Here is a 20,725-nt window from a genome sequence, read left to right as displayed (position 1 = left end):
CACTTAGGCCCTGGAGCATTTCTTTCAGTTGCTTATGATGTGCCCATTTGCATGTTAGAGATGCCTGTGCCATACCCCTTCCTAATTTTCTCTTTCCTTAAAAATAAAAAAAGCCCAACAAGACAATAAACTAACACAAACATACATATTCATTGCCAGTATTTTTCAAATCTTCTGAATAGGTAACCCTGTATCAGAAAGAGCACAAACCCGGTTCCTTTTCTTTCATGCTGCAGTAGGCTCGAATGTGGGTTTTCTACAGGAACTGTGCACAGAGGTACAAGACTGCCCATGCGCCTGTGCTTCCTTCCTCAAAACTGCCATGGAGTCACAGAGACTTTTAAAATACATTAAAAAAGGGTAGGTGGGACAAAAAAGGTTGAGTGTGTATACATATTTACATTTGCAGGCCACTTTCTGAGCCTTTGCTCTTGAGTTTTATTCTTGGACTTTTCAGTGTGACTGAGCAGTATTTTTTCTCGTTTTTAATTTATAGTTTTTTATTGTTACTTAAAGCTCAAGTAAACAGCTACAGCTTCTTTCTCACACTGCATTCATGCTTACTTCCCATGCACTTCAAGGATGACAGAAGTTTCAGCAAACCCTTTACTGTTCAAGGCTCATAAAACTTACATATGCTGCACGTGTTTCTGAATCAGATTTTTGTATGTAGTGCAACATGAAAATTTAATGCTGAAAATAATTATTTTCTGTGCTTCCCATTTGTTTTGCTTTGAATTAATGTACAGTGAGGAGCCTCACATACAAATATTGCAGTTTCTGTGAAATGTCTGATGATTACACACTTTGTTAGCTAAATAATTGTGCTGTAAACTCACTTTGGAGTCTTGGTCTGGAAACAGGGTAAGTTTATTCAGTGCAAAAGGTGGCTGCTGTGCCACCCTCCACATGTCAGCAGCCAGGGCAGCAGCCCTCAGGTGTCAGGGGTATGAGCGCCTTGGCACCAATGGAGGTTTCACATCCCTTCAGCTCTTCCCTGGGAAAGAAACTTCTCTTTATGGTCTGAAAATGGCTTGTGCCTTGGTAACTCTGCCTGCTCTGCTCTGCAAAGCAGCTCTGCCTGCCAGGAGACAGCTACTTCTGCTGAGGCCAAAGCAGCTCGTCCAGAAAATGATAAAAGCATCTGCCTGTTAGCAGCTTTTCCCTCCTCCTCCTCTTGCACTTCACTTGTTATTCTGGATCTCAAGTCCTGGCATGAATGTAGAGATGCTCTACAGAGCCTGAGCATATTCATCAGTATGAGTACTGCAGTATCTGTCATCATTTCTCCACAATATTTGAGAGCACTTTGAAAACAGTGCTGGCTGTCTCTCAAAAATCCTTGTGAAACGTGGATTTCACTCAGCTCTGTGCTCTAGGGTCATGTACGTGGTTCCAGTGAGATTCATCATCTGTGGTCCCAATCCAGAAACACTTTAAGAGCAGATAACCACAACTGTAGATCTTAATGTGGATGCACAACATGTCTTTTCTGCACAGATGCACAACTTCCCCCTTTTTGAGGGCTTTTGAAAATCTCATTCTTTCATACAGTTTATGTGCAGTCACAGAAAAAGCTGAATCAGCACTCCTGAAGGGAATTTCTGAGAGAGGGCAGGAGTGAGTATTGTGGTGATGGGGGATTCAAAGGCAGTTTTTCTCACCTAATTTTTCTACCAAGGGACACATACTGCCAGGTTAATGGATTCACCCCCTTCACTGCTGAGATTCCCCTGCACAAATCCCAGAAGTATTTTAGGTGACTCTGGGAGGGAACTGTGAAGATTTGTATTTTAACCTTCTAAGTGGTGTACATTAAGTATTCTATGACAGAAAGGTAAAATCAGGATTCAAACAAAAAAAGAAATACATACACTCCCTCTCCTGTCAATGATTCTCACCCAGCTCAGTTGTCCCCAGACAGGGGCACTGGTGAACTGATTTTGTTATGGGCTCTGAACCAGATCTAGCCTGTGGCTGAGATACATCTCTCTTCCTTTTCCTTTGTCCCTTCACAGTAATGACTCCAGCAACTACAGGCAAACTAACAGAGAGCTACAGTGTGAGGGATGTCTGTTTATGTATTTTTCTATGAGAGGCAATAATCAAATGCAAACATATACATCTAACATAAAGTTAGGCCCAGAGTCCCAGAACACCAGGGTTAGTGCTCCACGACACAATGGGCTTGCCTTGCCTCCTGCAGCATTGCTGCACACAAAATACCAGGTTTTGGAAATGTACATACCATGGGCAAGGGCTCACACTGGCCCCAAGCACCTTGGTTGCTCAGCCCACGCCCACAAGCAAAGGCCAGTTCAGGCTCCCTGTGGGGCAGAGTCCATGTGGGAGTTGGCTGTCCCAGGAGCTGATGTGGGCTAGGCTGGCCATGGCTTTATCCTTGTATTACGTTCAAGGAATTTTTCCTGACTGCACTTGTTCGGTGGAATTTGTATGCAGAGCCAAAGACTGCTCCACAACCACCTCAGAAAAGTGTGATTCATCAGGTGGCATTTGAAAGGGACCATCCCAGTGTCTGTCCCCTGGAAAACCCCTGGATGTACCAGCAGAATTCTCTGGTGGCAGTGCTTCTGGAGGTGGAATCCTGTTCTGGTGGGCATTCCTAGCAGGCACCCATACACTTACATTGTCTTTCAGTGTATTATTAACAAACACTTTTAATTTACTCACCTGGAACAGGCTTTCAGTATTGCAGAAAAAAAAAAAAGGTTTCTGTGTTATTTCTGGAGGCTTATATAATTTTTTCCACTTTCTCCTTTCCTCAGGACATCACCTCCCTTGGCATAATTGCATTAAGATGTATAAACTCTCCAAGATATATACCAGGGGAAGGAGAGCAAAATCAGCAATGACAGAAAAAAACCACCGAAATATCATTTTCCATCCAAGTTACACAAAAAAAATTTGCAAAATTCCTTGGCACCAGAAGCATGGGAAATCAGAGCCACCTACTCTAGCCAGTGAAGGTGGGGTTCCTGTGTGCACAGTCAGGGCTGTGCCAGCAACAGTACGAGAGGTATTTTTACAGACCTTTGACGTAGAAAGTCTCAAGACCCTTTGCTGCCATCCATGTCACTGCTGGTCAAACCAGTAAAAGGCAGCAGCACTGGAACTGTGCTGTGATCATACCCTGCCTTATCATGTAAGTTCAGCTCAAGTGAAAAGGTCAGAGATCTCCATGTATATTTTAAAACACAGAAACCAAATCAACCTGTTGTTAAATCTGGCACACCTAGGAGATCAACTGTAGGATGTGGGGTTTTGAATTAAAACTTCATGTCTTCTTTGCCTGAGGATATAAGTAAGAATAGGGAAAAAGAAAATTAATGTTGTTTATGAAGTCCTATAGCCCTGTCAAGTATGATTTCTTTAGCAAATTAAAGAAAGTTGTAAACTGACCAAAACCAAGGCAGTTCCAAATCTGCTCAGGATTCCTCCAGCCTAATGAGGGCTGTGCCAGAGCAACTGTCTCTGCATGAATTTTCACCAGTTCCCTCCTGAAAGAAGACATACAAGCTATTAGTTCAAAGCTACTTTCCAGATGCTCTAAGTCACAAGAAAAGCAAAGCAATATATCAGCAACTGTGGGTATGGCATTGTCAATTCCAGCTCTTGGATTAAATCAATGCACTCGCCATTCATGGGAATTGAATTGATGGACTTGGATCTTTTCCCAGCAGGCCAGTGTCCACTGCTCCATGCCCCAGAATGAATACACCATCTGGCTCTCCTCTTCAGCTAAACACACAGAGCAGAGCAAAGCAGCGACCTCCCTTCTCAGCTCCCTGTGTAGCTTTGGGCCTGGGTGCCAGGGCAGGGCTGACCAGCCAGATGCTCACTGCTATTTCCCTGGCTGAGCCAGATCAGCAAAGACAGGGGGACAACATAAAAATTGGACTTTCTTTTCAGCCACAAGCATGTTTCTTTACCTGTAACTCGTGTAAATATTTATTCCCAAATGGCATCTGAAGATCACACTGTATACGGTGTTTGTATTTTCTCTTGGTATGCCTGGAACAGTGAAAATCAGTAAAATAAAGTTTCACTTGCACAGTTTGAAGCCACAGTGTTTCCCCAATAAACACCCCATACATAGTGCTTTACTGCTTAAGAGAACTGCATCAAAGTAAAAACATTGCAGGTATGAATCCTGATCCTAGAGCTTGTAAAAAGATACTTACAGAAGCTGAAGGACTGAGTTGTACAACCCTTGCAGCACTGAGCACTTACCTGAGCACAACCAGCCCATTGAGAAGGCCTGGCACAGAAATGCTCCCCACAATTCTGTGGTTTCAGTAAAACAGCAAATTAATTAATGAAGGATAGCAGCATCTCCAGAACAGCCCTGAATTTTAGAGACTGGGGTTTTTTTCTGCTAAAGTTAGAAAAAATGTACAGTAACATCCTTTCAGGAAGAAAATGTTCCCCACATACTAATAGGATGATACAGTAGAATGGTTCCTTCAGATGAGAAGTTTTGCACTAGATTTTATTAGGGAGGAAGAATTTAGCCAGAATTTTTCCTGTTCCAAATCAGCAGCAAAAAAGAAGAAACCAAAACAAAACCCACAGGGAAGAGAAAATAAAAACTGCAGATATTGTTGTCAAACTTTTAGCAGGTTGAAATCAGAGCTATCATGCACAATGGCTCAAGTCTGCAGTTTTCAAAAGAGGCATCTGGCAAAAAACAAGGTTCAATTAATTTTGAATGTGAAGCCAAAGGAATTCAGAACAAACATTTTGGTAAAAGAAAAAAGTCCTTTAAGAGGGGTTAGAGCAGGAACAGTTCACCTCTACCCCAGTTAGCGATGAAGCTCTGAGAAGCAACCCAGGTTTTTTAGGATTGTTTCACTGGAGCTCGTTCAACCACATGCTTTGTATGACAGAGCTTCAGGAGGTGAGCAGTGAAGAGGCAGAACAGCCTGGGAACAGTCAGCACATTGAACTGCAGGACTTCTTTGCTTTCTGTGATGTGTTAGGACCAGTTCCAAACTCCTCATAATCACTGCATTAATCTCACAAGCTGTGCCTCACTTCAACCCTGCAACATTAGAAACAGGAAATTTCCATCCCCCTGGCCTTTGACAGCCACTTTGCCACTGCCTTTGTGCAAAATCTCATAGAAGGAAACAAGAGCTGCATCTCCAAATGTGCCTGCTCCAGGAGACAGTAAGAGTCTCTGTCTGCTCAGTCGGAAAAAACCTTTGCATTTTTAAGTCAGCTCAAAAAAGCTCTGAAACAGTTGGCTCATTCTGCCCCAAAAACAGCACACCCCTCAGCACCCCCCAGCGTGCAGGTGAGGTGGAGGAGCCCCATCTGGGCCCTTTTGTGGACAGGGCTCTGGGGAGACAAAATCAGCAGAAGTCAGGAACCAGCAATCTATCTAAAATCCCTTCCTCTCCATGTGTCAGGCCAGAGGGACATGCCGGTCTTTAGTACAAATCAGGGAGGATGGGGGTATCTGGCAGTCCCTTCTCCCCCTCTGTGAACAGGAGTAGAACTCAAATATCCTCTGCCAGCAGTGACTGAAGTCCCATCCTTGTCTCCTGCACAGGAGCCCACACTGGAGCCAGTCCTGGAAGGCCACACAAGCTCAGAACACTCAGGAACCAGCAAATGATGGAGCATCCTGCAAGCAGCAGGGAGGAGAGGGCTCCTGCCAGGTGTCCTGGGTTGACAAGGAAGCCATCATCAAACCATGACACCAGGGATGAGCCTCCAAACAGGAAGAACGTTTGGGTCTGTTTGTGTGACACAATCAAAGAAGTATCTACCAAAGGCTGTGGCTTACACCAAGGAGTAAAGCTCTGAGCAGATGGTGCCTGTGTGCCCCGATGACACCGCAGGCTGGTCTGGAAAAAGCAAAATAAGTATGTGCTCTGAAAGATGGACAGAAATGAGACAGGGAAGGACAGGGAATTTAGCTTTCCTGTCACAGAAAGTTATCCCAAGCAGCCTGAAATAAAGGTGTCATCATGGAGGAATTGAAGACATGCCTGAGGCTGGTGGCCATCCTCTGTGCCCTGAAGTGTGAGCATGTTGTAGTTGTGGTGCCTCCTGATGGGAAGATGCTCTCCACCAGGGCATTTTGTGGGAGAACCTCCCTTCCTGACGGGAGGTACTGCAGATCATAGAGAAATCAGGGCAAAAGCCAGGGCCTACCACAGCAGAGGTAGTTTCCAGGTATTTGTTAATCTTCCCTTGAGTTCATCTCCCATGAATTTCCTTTGCATCCTCTTGAGACCAAGAAAACTTGTATCATCCCCAATATCCTGTAGCAAGGCATTTCACATTAAACCTCCAAAACAGCACCACAGCAAAATACTTCTGTACTAAAATTAGTGTTTAGTGTTGTTTTTCTTCCCCAAAATGTGTCATTCACAATTACTGACAGGAAGAGACACCCCTGCAGGCAGTGGGGCTGCTGAGGGCCAATGATCTTGGGGCTCAGGGCATTTTTTAACCTGAGTCCTTGTAAATGGTCCAGCCCCACTACACATCACAGCATGAGAAATCCATCCAGGCACCCCACCTGCTCCACTCTCATACACAGAGGAGCAGCAGCTCACACTGAGGCCTGTTTGCTCTTAAGCACTGGAAATGCTGTGGCCAGCAGGATAACAAATGGAGAACCAGCATCTACACACTTTTTTCCACATCACACAGGACTGACGTAGTTTTGTAATATCCAGTGCCTAGTCCAGTGTGCATCTGTCCATCCTTTAAGCTTCTTTGAACTCAAGTCTTGCACAGAGCTAATCACACCATCACCCCCATTTTGCTAATAATAGCAGCAGCCCTTCAGGCTGTCAAGAGCACTGACTGCTGCCTAACAAAACCACAGTGATGCTACATCTCTGAGGTCTCCTCCATTACCAGCCCCTTCTCACTCTGGTTTGGGGAGAGCAGCAGAATGTAAAGCTAAATTGTTATTTTTTGGACGCTCAGAGCCCCAACAAGGGTGTTCAGTGTTTCACAATCCATGCTGTCTGCTGTTAGCTCCTCTGGGGCACTCAGCATTTAGAAGCCCTGTTGAAGAATGTTTAAAACATTTAATTAAACAAATCTGTTCAGAGTTAAAGATGTTGCTAAGGATGATCAATGCAAGAAGAAACACAAACAAAGCTCCACAGGCACAAGGACCTGTACCTAGGGCAATAACCCTGCCTGCCTTCCTCTGAAATTACCTTTCACAGTGGGTGTAATTCTTCTGGGGGGCAACTCCTTTGGAGACAGCCTGGCTGGGAGCCTACCTGCTGTTCTGGGATAGACGTGGCCAAGACTCACTTGACTTCCTGGCAGGGAGGAGAAAGGTAGGTTTCAAACTATGCTCTAGCTGCTGTCTACATGATTATTTTACAGACTTTTAATTACTTCAGAAAAATGTTTTAATTAAGACCTCTTCTGCAGAGTTCTAGCTCAAAACTGCAGCCTGCCAGCTTTACTGGTCCTAAGCTGAAAGAAGAGGTCCCTGAGAGGGGCCATGCTAAAGCTCCTATGTGCAATGCCTGCATGGGCTCCTGGAGCTGACCTCTGCCTTGCAGACATGACACTGAATCACTGGGATTTCAGATCAGCAGTACCTGGGGAAAACACCCCTGCTCTGGGTGCAGGCTGAAATCTGCACTGAGCCACAGATAGCTCTGAAGGTCTGAGGAACATTCCCAAGTACAATTATTCATGCACACGAGTGCTGACTCGAAGGGACAGCGCCACCGCACACACACTCAACTCTAAAGCCAATTTACTTAACGAGATTTTAGTACAAAGACAGCTAGAAACCTATCTCATTCTCCTGGGTCAGATCATGCTGGCATTTTCCTAGGTCTCAAATACACAAACTGATACTGACATGGAGCAATTTATAACCCAGCTGGCCTTTGCTTTTTGTTAAGCACATTTCACAGTTTCAATAGCTTGAAACCTGAGGCCCTGAAAGGCACCTGGTTTCCAGCTCTGTTGTTCATTACAGCCCTACAGACCTGGATACACACTCGAGTCCCCACTTGCCACATTTTACATCCACAGGATATTCTTGCAGCTACAGTGTAGGAAGAGCTCCACAATAAAACTCTCATTATAGGTAATAGCCTGGAGGGCTTGGAGACCAAGCACCACGTTCAGATGAATCCTCTCAGAGCAGCCAAACAGCAAAGGAGGGCAGCAGACCCTGTGCGACATCCTGCCACTGCCCTGACCAGCCCCCAGACCAAAGGCACCTTGCAAAATGGCCTCTGAAGTCCCTTTCTGTGGAGGGCACCAGGAAGTCGTGGCCAGATGGAGGGCAGGCAAACCAGACACTGGGTGTCTGTCACCCACTGTCACTCCTGGGGAGACTCCTTCTGGCTGTGTGTCCATCCTTGTGGTCAGGGCTCTACACTGGGAGGCCTCAGCCCACATCCCACATCCCATTACAGACAACGCTGCTTTTATCAAACTTGGTGAACTGAGAGGATTGAGAGGAGAGAAACAGGAGTTACAAACTACTGAAGGAACAGGTTTAACCCAGGGCAGAGAAAAATAAGGGTGGGGGAGAAGCACTCACTGCAGAACAGGCTGTGACAATCATCAGGTGTTCTCTGCATCCTCCCTGAACAGGGTTAGAAACACACAGCCCAATTTCCAGCAAAGGCATGGGAGGCACAAAGACATGAGACACAGAACTGCAGGAGCTATGGGGATGCCTGTGGAAATGGCAATTTAAGGATGAAATGGCAATCCTTTCCTTGGAGGGCAGCAGAAGAAGGTGGTTCCTCCAGCTGTGTGAGCAGGACGTGGACAGGACCCCCCTGCCCCAGCACTTCCATGGAGCAGCCCCGGGAGCTGGGGAAGGTCCCAGCCGGGCTGTGCCGGCAGAGCTCTGCCCCGCCCGGCCAGGGAGGGACAATCCCTCTCGGGGGAAGCTGCAGCTCCCAGATTAGGCTCTGGCCCCGGCAGTGCCGGGGTTCCCTGCAGGGCAGGGCTGCAGCTCCGGGTAGGGCCCTGCTGGGAGAAGTGCCAAGATGGGCTTATCAGGGACACTGGCACGGAGCAGGAGGGGAAGGAGAGCATGTCAGCAGCCAGCTGCACAGGCACCCTGAGGCCCTGCTCTGAGAGCCAGAGGGGACAGATCCCAGGAAACAAAATAGAAAAAATGGCAAAGTCATACAGTGCCCTGAGAATTTGAACTTGGCTCTAGGCAGGAGCACTTGTAACTTGCATTCCAGATTCTACACTTATCTTTCTGAAACTTCTGAAATTTCAAGCCAGAGGTGGGGGCTCTACCTCCTCTCAGGACCATTTATTCCCACTCATTCTGCATTTCCTCCTATTATCACAATCCCCATCTTTCAGAAACAGTGCATGTTTCATTCAACAGCATTCCCTTTATTTTGTGGTTAAGGGCACGCTCTTTCTTGTGTGGCATCTCCCATAGATGCCTCAGAAGGAGTGAGGTAAATCTGGCTTCCCCAGAAGAGTGAACCCTCCACGGGGTGCTGGCAGCAGCCACAACACCCAGACCTTCTCCCACCTCAGCTCTGCCAGAGCAGCTCCAGCAACACCCTCTGGGGTAAGCCTGCCTTCCCCAGGCCAGCAACATTGGCTCCAGAGCCGCTGCAGCACGGTGTTAGGGAAAATGGTTTTAAAATTCATTTTCACAAACCACATGAAGCAGCAAAAATACCCAGAACTGGTTAGCAGAACAGCAACATGTCCATGCATTTATTCCTAATGGTCTACACAACCCAGTCCTAACTTGAAATTTTATTGTTTATGGGCACAGCATGTTCATTTATGGGAACAGACCTGCTCTGTGCTGGAAGACTTCCTGCAAGCAACTGTGGTGTTAATTTAGAAGATGGCTTTCTTCCCAAATAGTCATCATTAAACCAATAACCCTGTGTTACCTCCAGCATCAAGGGACAATGTGCTGTTGGAGGCAAGACAGAACAAAGGTCCCAGTGATAATAATTGCAGAAGGGCTTAGGGGCTGTTCTCTTGAGGGAAGGGAGAGAGATGCAGCCTGGCCAAACTCCAGGGTGTGTGGTTTTAAAGATCTTCACTTGAGTTGTATTGTGTTGATGTGCAGCATTACAGAGCTGCCACTTCTGCACCCATGCCTGGCTGAGTTACAGGAACTATTTCTAGCATCTCAGCCAGAAATGACATCTCTCATGACTTTTATCATGGAATGAGTGCGTGTTTGTAATCAGCTTGGAAAATCTGTTTCTGAGCTTAATTCTAAAGCCTCATCTTTGCTACAGAAACTGTACTCAGTGACACAGCCTACCCTCCCTTGAGCAGCATGGGGAATGATTTGCTGTCCTGGGAAATTGGTAACAGCATAAACCCACAGGGTTTTGCAACCTCAGTGTTTGATGCCTTTGGTTTAAGTGCTGAACACGCTGTATAAGCACAAGCAGCCAGCCTGAACTGGGAACTCTTCTGTAGTGCTGAAATGCCAACCATTTGGGTAAATCATTAGTTTGTGCAGTAATTTCATCAATCCACAGAGGGAGGCAAGGGATTAATGCCAGGGTCAAAATCACTACAGAATTAGTCTCAAATCTTTCAAATTTGGTAATCTTAAGGATCATCTTGCATGTTCCTACAGCAAACTTGCTCAATCAACTTTATTTAAATGCTTTCATAAAATGTCTTTCTGAAGAAACAAAGCACCCGAGCTTTGCAAGGGCAAGGATATCAGTCTCTAGGCTAAGACAAGGCAGACCAGCCATGGATGCCCTGCATGGTGGTTGGCCCTGCTGTCACGGGAGAACAGAACTGTTTGTGCTGTATCTGTAACTGAACTGATGCAAGCTGTCCCTCAGGGCTTTTCTCAAAGGAATCCTGAACTTCAGTCCACCCAAACAGCTTGGGATGCAACATATCCACACAGCACATTCACATAGTCTGTTTGGCTGTACTTCTGCAAGCTAATAGGTCAATATATTTCTAACCATTTGGTTTGCCTTAAACAGAGCATTAGCAGTTCTCTTGCTGTGTTTCTTCAACACAGAGATGATTAAGTAAACAGCTTGCCTAGAGAGGGTGGAATTTCCATCACTGTCTAACCCATTCTAATATTGACAAACATCTGGCAGTAATGAGTTAGGGAACCTTATTTCTGCATGAGGCAGGGTGGCAGGCTTAAAGACATCCTGAGGTACCTTCTAGTCCTGCCCAGACTGATGGTGATTTGCTGTCTAAATCAAACTGTGCTGGGATCACACATTAGAAACATGTTGCCATGGCTCTGCCATACAGGTAATGATGAGACTGCCTCTGCCTCTTGAATCCTTCTACATGACATAATTTCTGCATGATTTGTGTTTTTCACAATCATTCAGGAATTTTACCTCCCCTAACGAATCCACAGCTTACAGACAGGAAACAAAAGTGTTTTCAATATCCTTTACCCCAGGTGAGGAGAAGGCTGTACCAAACTGTAAAGTAGGTCTCAAGTCACAGGCTTGGCCTCCCTCCTTGCTCTGGACTGAAAAGCAGTGCCATGGTCTATGGTGGTTTGAGGCCAGCTGTTTCACAGAAAACAATCCCATCACACTGGTGACAGCTGCCCAGATGAGCTCCCCTCAGCCCAGTGCCACTGTGCCCATGGCTCTGCTCCCCTCAGCCCACTGTGCCCAGGGCTCTGCTATCAATACTAAGATCCCTCAGCAAATCTGAGACTTCTGTTCTCATGTTTAGCACCCTCACAGGGTTCCAACCCAAAGACTCAACAGAAGCCCCATTTGTCATGTTCACAACAAGCTGCAGCAGTTACATATGGGACTGTCAGGCTTCCTGCTCAACTCCCTGTCTTGAGAACTGAGAAGTCTGAAAGTCAGATCCTGTAAGAAATGAGAATGACAGTCAACAGCACAGCTATAGAAACACCTGCTCTGTTCAATTTGACTTTAAGTAATGGAATCACAATCTAATCCACTGCCTTCATGTAACCATACACCACTGATTTCTCTGCACATCCATGGAAACACGATTTCTGTAAGATTTTTATTAAAAATGCAGTCCACACAGCAGAACCCCCATACTCAGACATGTTGCACAGTGCCTGAGCACCCTGCTTTGCTACCAGAGAGGGCAGCTCAGGACTGCAAAGCCATTTATGTAGCAGCAGAGAGCCTTTCATGAGTGTCAGCATCTTCCCTTACACCAAGAGGCTTGATGCCTGCCCAGCAATGCCGTTGTTCAGTTTGCATCATTGGAAGCAGTTTCCAAAAGGTCAATTTATTGGAAAACTAAAGGATCTTCACCAAAATGAGTTACAGTGGCAGAAGCAAACAGAATAGGCAATTTCCTACTTCCTCTCATTTGAACAAACACAGGTTTTTCTTCCAGGGCCATACATGTGTTCTGCAGAATCTGATTAGCCAAATAAAAACATTTAGGCAGGTCATTTAGATTATGTACATGAAAAAAAATCTGAAGCACTGCATTCTAGATAGAAACATACCTACAGGATTTACTGGGAGCAGCAACTCATACCTCTTCATACTTCTTAGAGTACAGGCACCACAGAACAAGTTCAGCATGAGGTACTTGAAATCAGAGAGTTTACTATGCAAACACACTTTTCACCCATTAAAAAAAATAGATTAGAGGAAGATATAAACATCTTATTTATTAAATCAAATAGAAATGCAAAATATATTTCACATGCCTTACATGGAAAAGAGATGAACTTCCAAGACTTTAAAGCAAAACTGTGTCAGTTGACACGCAGGAAACAGGAACATTATAAACAGTCACAAAGAGGAGGAAGGACTGGGGAGAGGTGACATGGGGGTGCTGGGAAGGTCCTCCCCACTCTGAGAAAGATCTCTTAAAAACAAGAATGGAGCTTATGCTAAGCAAGCATTAGAAGTATGTTAATTTTAACATACATTTATTTTGGAGGAAATTGTCTAAAGACATACAGTTGGCTACTAACTAGTCAAAACAGTGGTCTAGGTTATGTATACCATACTCATTAAGTGGACATGGGTTTAATTTTTGAGTTTAACACAGTCATATGAATTAGACATGGGTTTATTTTTTGAACATCAGTAGGGCCAGCAGGAGAATCAGAAACACCAAAAACACCTTTTAAAAACTAGATCAATACACAGCCACGTTCTGTGCGACTCTGCTATTAAAAAAGGGGAAAAAAGATTAAAAATATAACTATTTTTCTAAGTATTTTAATCATTTTGTCATCCTCCAACTCTTCCTCCCTCCTACACACAATTTCTTGGAAACTGAAATGACACTCAACAGCAAATACAAAGCATACACCAATAGTATAGTCCACAGTTTTTCTAAAGAGTCAATAGTCCAGCAATTTTAAAGTGATCTATGTGCAAAAAATAAACAAATGAAAGAGTTTCTTAAAAAAAGAAAAGTCCGCTGCAGCCTTAAATTCTACTTAAAAAAAAGAATCTGAGGATTTGCACTAAGTTTCCCAGTGGAGAACAGATCAGTAACTCCAAGTACTCTGCCTAACCTGTGACCTGGTGTTGCAAAACTGTCAACATCCCAAGTTTACTACCTGCTGGCAAGTGGAAAACAGACTGTATCCCCATGAGAAATAGGAAAACCACTATTCATAAACTGGTCCTCTGAGATACATAAACATGTGGTGCAGGTATGTATTCAGAGACTGCTACCTACAGCTGAGAACAGTCCTCTCAGCATGACTAACAGTAAATTATTAACAATAAAATATGCGAAACTTCTAAGAGCAGTATTTGAAATGTTCCTGCCTGCTCAATGCCTCTAGGCCTAAACTATCCGCTTGTTAATAGTGGTGTAAGTCAGGGCAGCTCTGGTGAAGTTACAGTGGAAATCACTGTGCATGAGAATTTCTGTGTGAGAAGAACAGTCCCTTGAACTACAGACTAGTTCAGTCCTGACCACACTACAATAGGGAATTGTGTTTAAACCATGAGTAATCATGTAGTCATCTCCCAGCATAGTACTTCTTTTCTGCACACATGGAATGTAAATGACTGAGACTTACAACTGATGATTTTGCAGATTTAATGGATTATATTTCTCTAATGGTTCTGGCAATGCAAACTCAGTTAAAAAAACACCACCAAAAAGGCCAAAAAAAAAAAAAACCAAACAAAACCAACAAAAACCAAACCCAAGCTCACTGCTGTCTGCCTTTTTCTTTATTGGATGACTTATCTGGCACACAGTTAGGATTTCTAACAGTGAGTAAGTCTTCAAAGACATCAGATTAGTTGGGCTGGGTATGGTAAAGTCCAGGTGCGGAAGACACCACAATAGATGATAAAGCTTAATCATGGTTGAGTGAAAAAGCAGATCTTATGCCTGTTATTAGTCTGGTAAATGGAGATGACGCCCCACATCCTAAGCCAAGGTGGTGAAACAGAACAATCACCAACTCACAAAACGCCTTGAGTTTTTCAGATAAAAACTCAGAAGAGCAAAACATGAGCAGTAAAGTCACTTGGTGTTTAATGGCTTTCAAAGTCACCTTCCAAAAGATCAAAAACATCAAAACTATCTCCAACTTGAAAGCCACGTGGCAATATTCTGCCTTTTGCCACCCACTGACGCATGGGACAGAGGAGCATTGTGGAGGCTGAGGGGCAGACCAGCTGCAGGAAGGTGACCAGCCTTTGGCAGGGTGAAGGACTAGCACACCAGACCACAGGAGGAATCTCACCCAAAAACATGAGGCTTTGAGAACGAAGGCAAACACACTTGGACTGATGCAAAACACTGAAGTACTGCAGAGTGTCCAGAGAAGGGCAGTGGAGCTGGTGAAGGGTCTGGAACGCAAGTCCTGACAGGACTGGCTGAAGGAGCTGGGGGTGTTGAGCCCAGAGAAAATGAGGCTCAGGAGGGACCCTTATTGCTCCCTACAACTACCTGAAAGGATGGTGTAGTGAGGTGGAGGCCAGTCTTTTCTCCCAGGTAACAAGCAATAGCAAAAAAGACACAAGTTGTGCTAAGATAGATCATTAGGAAAAAAAATTTCACTGAAAGAATGGTCAAACATTGGAACAGGCTGCCCAGGGAAGTGGTGGAATCACCATCCCCAGAAGCATTCAACAAAAGCACAGACATGGTGATTAGGGACATGGAGGACCTGGCAGTGTTAGGTTAATGGTTGGACTCGATGATCTTACAAGTCTTTGCCAACCTAAATGATTCTATGAAACCACATACCTTAATGCAAGAAAATGGTGGTTCTGGTGCAGTTCAAATCACAGCCAAACTGGTTTTATTTGCCAAGGACAGGTAAACACTAACAACACAATTCAACCTGTGTTTCAAGTGCTGTTAGGCCCATACCACATACCACATTTAGCCTTGGTTTGTCTCCTCATAATGCACTAAAGTAAAACCAGACCTTAAGGAATAACTTGCATAGTAAGAAAAGGTCATCAATTTAATCATTTACTTTAAGCAGGCAAGCAAATTTGTAAACATTCAAAAGCGGCAGCATCCAAGTTACAAACAATTTAAGGAAAAAAGAATTGAGATTATTAAGGTTCTTTATCCTCTCAAAAATTTTGGAAATGAACTTTTAAAACACTGCAAACATTGAACACTCAGTTGCACTTCTAAACCTGCTAGTAATTCTGCCTTCCAAGGAATTCTGCTTTCTAAAACACATGATCTCACAGTTGCCATACTTTTTATCATTTGCCATTTGGAAGTCAGCTACCAGAGCATTTCACCTCAGTCTAAATCCCATTAGCAAAGGGAATGCCCGTGTCTTGATTCAACACCTCTTTAACTTCTGAGGGTAAAGTGTCAAAGAGGTGATCTTCCACTATGAGCCCACTTTTCCTGAGAAGCTGACACTGCCCCAGCGTAGCTGGCAGACGGTCTAAGCAGTTTCCCTTCAGTTCCAGGTAAGTCAGCTGCAACAGCTGACTTACTTTATCTGGGATTGAGGTAATACAGTTTTGTCCCAGACTCAAAGTCCTCAATTTAACACATTTAAACAACTGTTTTGGCAAAACGTCGACTTTGTTTCCTGTGATGTGAAAATGCTGAAGATTTTGAAGCAAACCTATTTCCACTGGAATCACCGCAATTGAATTGTAGCTTACATCCAAACACCGAAGTTTCTGTAAACTGAACACTGCGGCAGGTAAGGTTTCAAGTTTGTTATTGGAGAGATAAAGAGACTCCAAATTCTTTATGTGAGTAATGGATGAAGGAATGCTGACTATTTTATTGTGCCACAGCTTTAAACAAGTCAATCTTTTTAAATGCTGGAAACTGATAATTTCTTCAATTGTGCGTATGCTATTTGACTTTAAATCCAGTTCCTGTAAGTTAGAGAGACTGAAGATGGCATGGGGAATTCTCTCCAGTTCACAGTTCTGCAGTTCCAACTCTGCAACATTTGTCATTTTCTTAAGGCTATTGAGTACCACAAGCTTAGTGCCATCATTATGAATGACTAGTTTTGTCAGATGTGGTGCTACATCTGTGATATTAGGGGGAATTTTGGTCAAATTGCTCTTCACGTGGAGAATTTTAAGGTGTCTCAACTCTCTAAGAGATTCAAGCCCTATCATTTTATTATTTTCAGAGTTCAAGTTGCCTATCAAATACAATTCACGGAGGGTTTTGAGCAAATACACCCACGCAGGAATTTCTGCGACATCTGTGAATTTCACATGAAGGCATCTCAAGTGGTCCCGGAGGAAGCTGAAGGCAGTCTGCTCGACCTTCGCAGGGCAGTGGTACAGATGAAGCTCCTGAAGATTTGTCATCTGGGAAATTTTGGCTGTAATTTTCGCTTCAGGAATCAGCTCCAGTTTCAACACATCCAGATCTGTCAGATCAAACACTGCATCAGGGACCCCTGACAGCATGAAGAGATGCAGCTCCTGCTTGTCCTGGGCGTTGCGGGAGACGTGCTGCCGAAGCTTCTCGTAAGTCCATTCATGGTTCAAACTAATCCCGCGCAGTTTGTTCTCGCTTACCTCTGACAAAAAGACACCAAATCGCTTCGAATACAGCTGGTCATACTGATCCACCATGTGCAAGAGAAATGCAAAATCATTTTTGACATCTGGGATATCGCTGAAGCTGCTCTCTTCTCTGACCTTTTCAAAGGAGTATTCTTTTAAAGGTATCCGGAACAGCCAGAAAAGCGTGTAGAGGCAGATAAAACCATAGACACAGATGAGGGAAATGTAGCTGATAAGCAGCTTCTTCAGCATATAAGCCATATTGTGTGTACATTCAAACTGTGTGTAGCCAATCAGGTGTTCCACTTTCGGGTTGCAGATGTGTTCAAAACTGATGGTGTTGACAAAGTTTGCAGTATAGCAAAGAATAAATATGAACTTGACAGTCTTGATGACAGTCTGGCCAACATAGAGCTTGTAAATGAGATCGCTGTCCTCCACATGAGCCCGGAACTTCCGGACTTTCTCAAACAGCGCCTTGGCTTGTTCTCCATCTTTCTTATCTAAAATCGTGACACTGGGAATCTCAATCATCGGCTTGTCGGCTGAAAATTTGAAGCCAGATTTGGTTATCATGGGAGTGCTGGCACTTGGGCTTCCTTCATCACTGCTAGTGGAAACATACTTGGGCAGGGACTGGGCACCAGTTAACCTCTGTTTGTTCTCCTCAGAGTCCTCACATGCTGTTTCAGACAATGCTTTTGTTGTCCAAGGAGACTCAAAGCACTTCCCCAGTATAGACACAAAATGCTCAATTTTTGAGCAAGTCTTGGGATACTTGAACCAAAAATTACTACTGACTATTAAAATGATAGTATGGATGAGAACAAGATAGGGAAAATACTTTGAGTACCAAGGAAGAGCCAAATGATAGCACATCTGGTTAATAAATACATACTGCTGAAAATCCAAATTTGTTTTACGGCCTGAGGAATCTTTCTGCCCCTTCTTCAGCTCCTGGTCTGATTCAGTGGGTTGATACTGAGAAGAGGTAGCTCCACTCAGAAGAATGTTAGGTGTTACAGTGGGGGCAAATGAAACAGTTCTCATTGATGCTTCTTCTTGACCAGTGGTTGTTTCAACAGTGGTGAAGTCAGCCTTCCCTGCTGTATCAGGCTGCACTCTTGAATTTACAGTAGACTGCAAAACTGGCAAGCAGACCACCTGGTCTTTTGTCAGCTGCATGGTTCCAGCAAAAATGGCGACCATTAACATAACAACAGCGAGATAATCCATGAATACATCCCACCATGGTTTCAAGATACGGTAAGTTGGCTGGATGTCACTGAGCGATGCAACTTCTGCAAGGGTAAACATTCCTACAAGAGAACAAAGACAAAGTCACTGTTATCGACTGGGGACATGAATTTTACTATTTAAAAACAATCCCAGCTTGACATACACAACCTCAGAAGGTTTTGCCTTTTTTAATATTTTGTTGCCTGTTGCATATTGTCCATCATGCCACTCAACAGTTTTTCCAAAACCAAAACAATGAAGTATTTTAGCAATACAGAAGGGCTTCTCACTTCAGGCCACACCATGGTTACGTATCTTTGCCACTTCACAGCACTGAAGCCTGCTCTGTGCAAGTGAAATATCTGAAAGGTATAATACTGTAGCTGATATATATTAATAAAAGGAAGAGCAACAATAGACTACAGAGCACAACATCCAATTCTGTAAAAACGATTGCTTGAGTCTGAGCACAAAAAATCCAGTTCTAACAGTATTTTGTAGTACCGTGTATTTAAACAAAATAGCATTTCTCTCAATACTTTGCACTCTGCTCGTGACTTGCACAGCACATTTTAGGTCTTGTTACGTCACCAGCAAGGTCTCTCATTTCTTTTCATCTAGCACAACACAGTATCTTCCACTCCTTCCTACTGAGTATCCACATGTCTTATCAGACTGATTGGCCCCTTTCCCTTTTAAGCATCACTGCAGTGCAAGTGAACGCCTTCCAGCCACTATGTGAATATTTGGCACAATCCCTTTTAATATACTTGGATGTTTTAAAGTAAAAAACAGTTGGATGGGGACTTGAGCAACCTGATCTAGGATGCCTGAGTGGCGTCCCTGCCCATGGCAGGAGTGTTGGAACTAGATGCTATTTTTAGGAACCTTCCCACCCAAACTATTTATTCTATGATTGGACCAAATATTGATATGGTATACATTTTTCTCCCCAACTGATTTAACCCAGCTAACCAAGAACAAACCCCACAACTCTTTCTAATAGGGAAAACATTTTTTCAGATATTATCACATCCTAGTGGTCACGGGAAGCTTGTTAGTACAGTAGGACAGGAGCTGACTGCAAGGCTTTCACTTTGTCTTAAACATATGGACGTGAGACAAAGCAGCAAACTGACCACGGGAGAATCCAAACCTCTCTGCAGCTTTAAGCAACTTGCTTTGCTTTTTGACAAAATATGGAGGAATCAACTTATCAGATTAAAAAAAAAATAAGCTTCCTGCGCAAGCAGGATGTGGTAAAATCATCATTTTGACTGCTGAATGTGTGACCCAAACTTGCCATTTCTAAAGAAAAATATCTAGCTTGTGTGCACACATGCAGCTGGGAAGGAGATAGTATGTACACTATCCCACAGAGTCTGTCTCCCTTTGCTTGGGACAAGAACAGCTTAGCAGAGCCCAAGGAGATCAAAGCAGGCAGTAACAAGATGCATTAGATTTATTATTTTTAACTTGTAGCATAACAATTCATACAGACCTGCACCTTACACATCATAAAGGACAGTGTCAGAGGCAACATATATAAAGTGTGATAATTTATTTATTTCTGGATAACAGACATTTCTACACACAGAACTCAAACACCAGCAGTTGCCTATATGGTAAAAGCCATGCACTAGCACCCTCCTTCCCCACACCAGTACAAGCAGCTCCCACATCTCAGTCTGTGGGAAAGGCCAGCACTTGTCTTTACTACCACAGAGCTCACGATCCAAGTGTCTCCTCCAACACAGGGAGATACCCAGCCCCTGCCCTCTCACACTCCTCCCTGAAGCTTTTACCAGTCTTGCATACCAAGCCTTCGATCTGGTGGAGGCAGCCAGAAAGGAAAGTCTGCCAGAGAGGAAAGGACTTTATCTCACTGCAGCACTCTTCTTGGTGCTCTTGGCACAGATGCCAAAACTTAAAGTTAGGGCTGAGTTTCTCAGGGAACCGGCAGAAAGAGCTTCCAGTTCTCACTTTCTTGGGCAAATGAATGTCAAATACTTCTCCCTCATTAGAAGTTTTTGAGGTCTTACAGTCCTCCCAGCTCCACAAGGACCTCCTTCCTGAGAGACTCCTGAGCCTGCCCCCACACACCTGCCCAGGACTGCAGCTGCTGTACAAAGGCTGAAGGACACCAAGCAGTAACACACCCCAGCTATCAAAGCATTGCAGTGCCTGACTTGGAAGTCAGCTACAGACTCCCATCTTTAATGTCTCCCAGTGCTTTACCTCCTCTGAGTCACAGCATGATGCTTGCCCTGGAGTTGCTACCTCTGACATTTAAACAATAACACTTGAACAGCATTATCCATTTGTGCTAATGTGAACAGATTGATAAAAAGGACCCTCCTAACTCCTAGGGCCCAACTGCCTATCACATGCCCAGAAAAGGAAAACCACAAAGCAACAGCAGAGGTGATTTTTTTCCCCCCCAAACATTTTTTTTTTCTTTCTAGGAAGCTCTCTGGAAGGCATACTCTCCATCTCCAGGCTGTTTTCACTGTGCT

At 44.2% G+C, this 20,725-nt stretch overlaps 1 protein-coding gene across 2 annotated transcripts in view; it reads right to left on the bottom strand.

Annotated features, from left to right (window-relative positions):
- Positions 1-12,617: 12,617 nt before the first annotated feature.
- The window catches only part of LRRC8D (leucine rich repeat containing 8 VRAC subunit D), a 39,835-nt gene continuing 31,727 nt past the window's right edge, over positions 12,618-20,725 (bottom strand). For both annotated transcript variants that reach the window (XM_031057905.1, XM_014307452.2), the window contains one exon: positions 12,618-18,289. In XM_031057905.1, the coding sequence (XP_030913765.1) occupies positions 15,726-18,287 (2,562 nt within the window). In that variant the 5' untranslated portion in view covers positions 18,288-18,289 and the 3' untranslated portion in view covers positions 12,618-15,725. The remainder of the gene's footprint in view (positions 18,290-20,725) is intronic.

Source organism: Geospiza fortis, unplaced genomic scaffold, assembly GCF_000277835.1.
Source record: "Geospiza fortis unplaced genomic scaffold, GeoFor_1.0 scaffold403, whole genome shotgun sequence".
NCBI lineage: Eukaryota > Metazoa > Chordata > Aves > Passeriformes > Thraupidae > Geospiza > Geospiza fortis.
The sequence above is the reverse complement of the archived record's forward strand: the minus strand, read 5'-3'. Positions and strand labels throughout refer to the sequence as shown.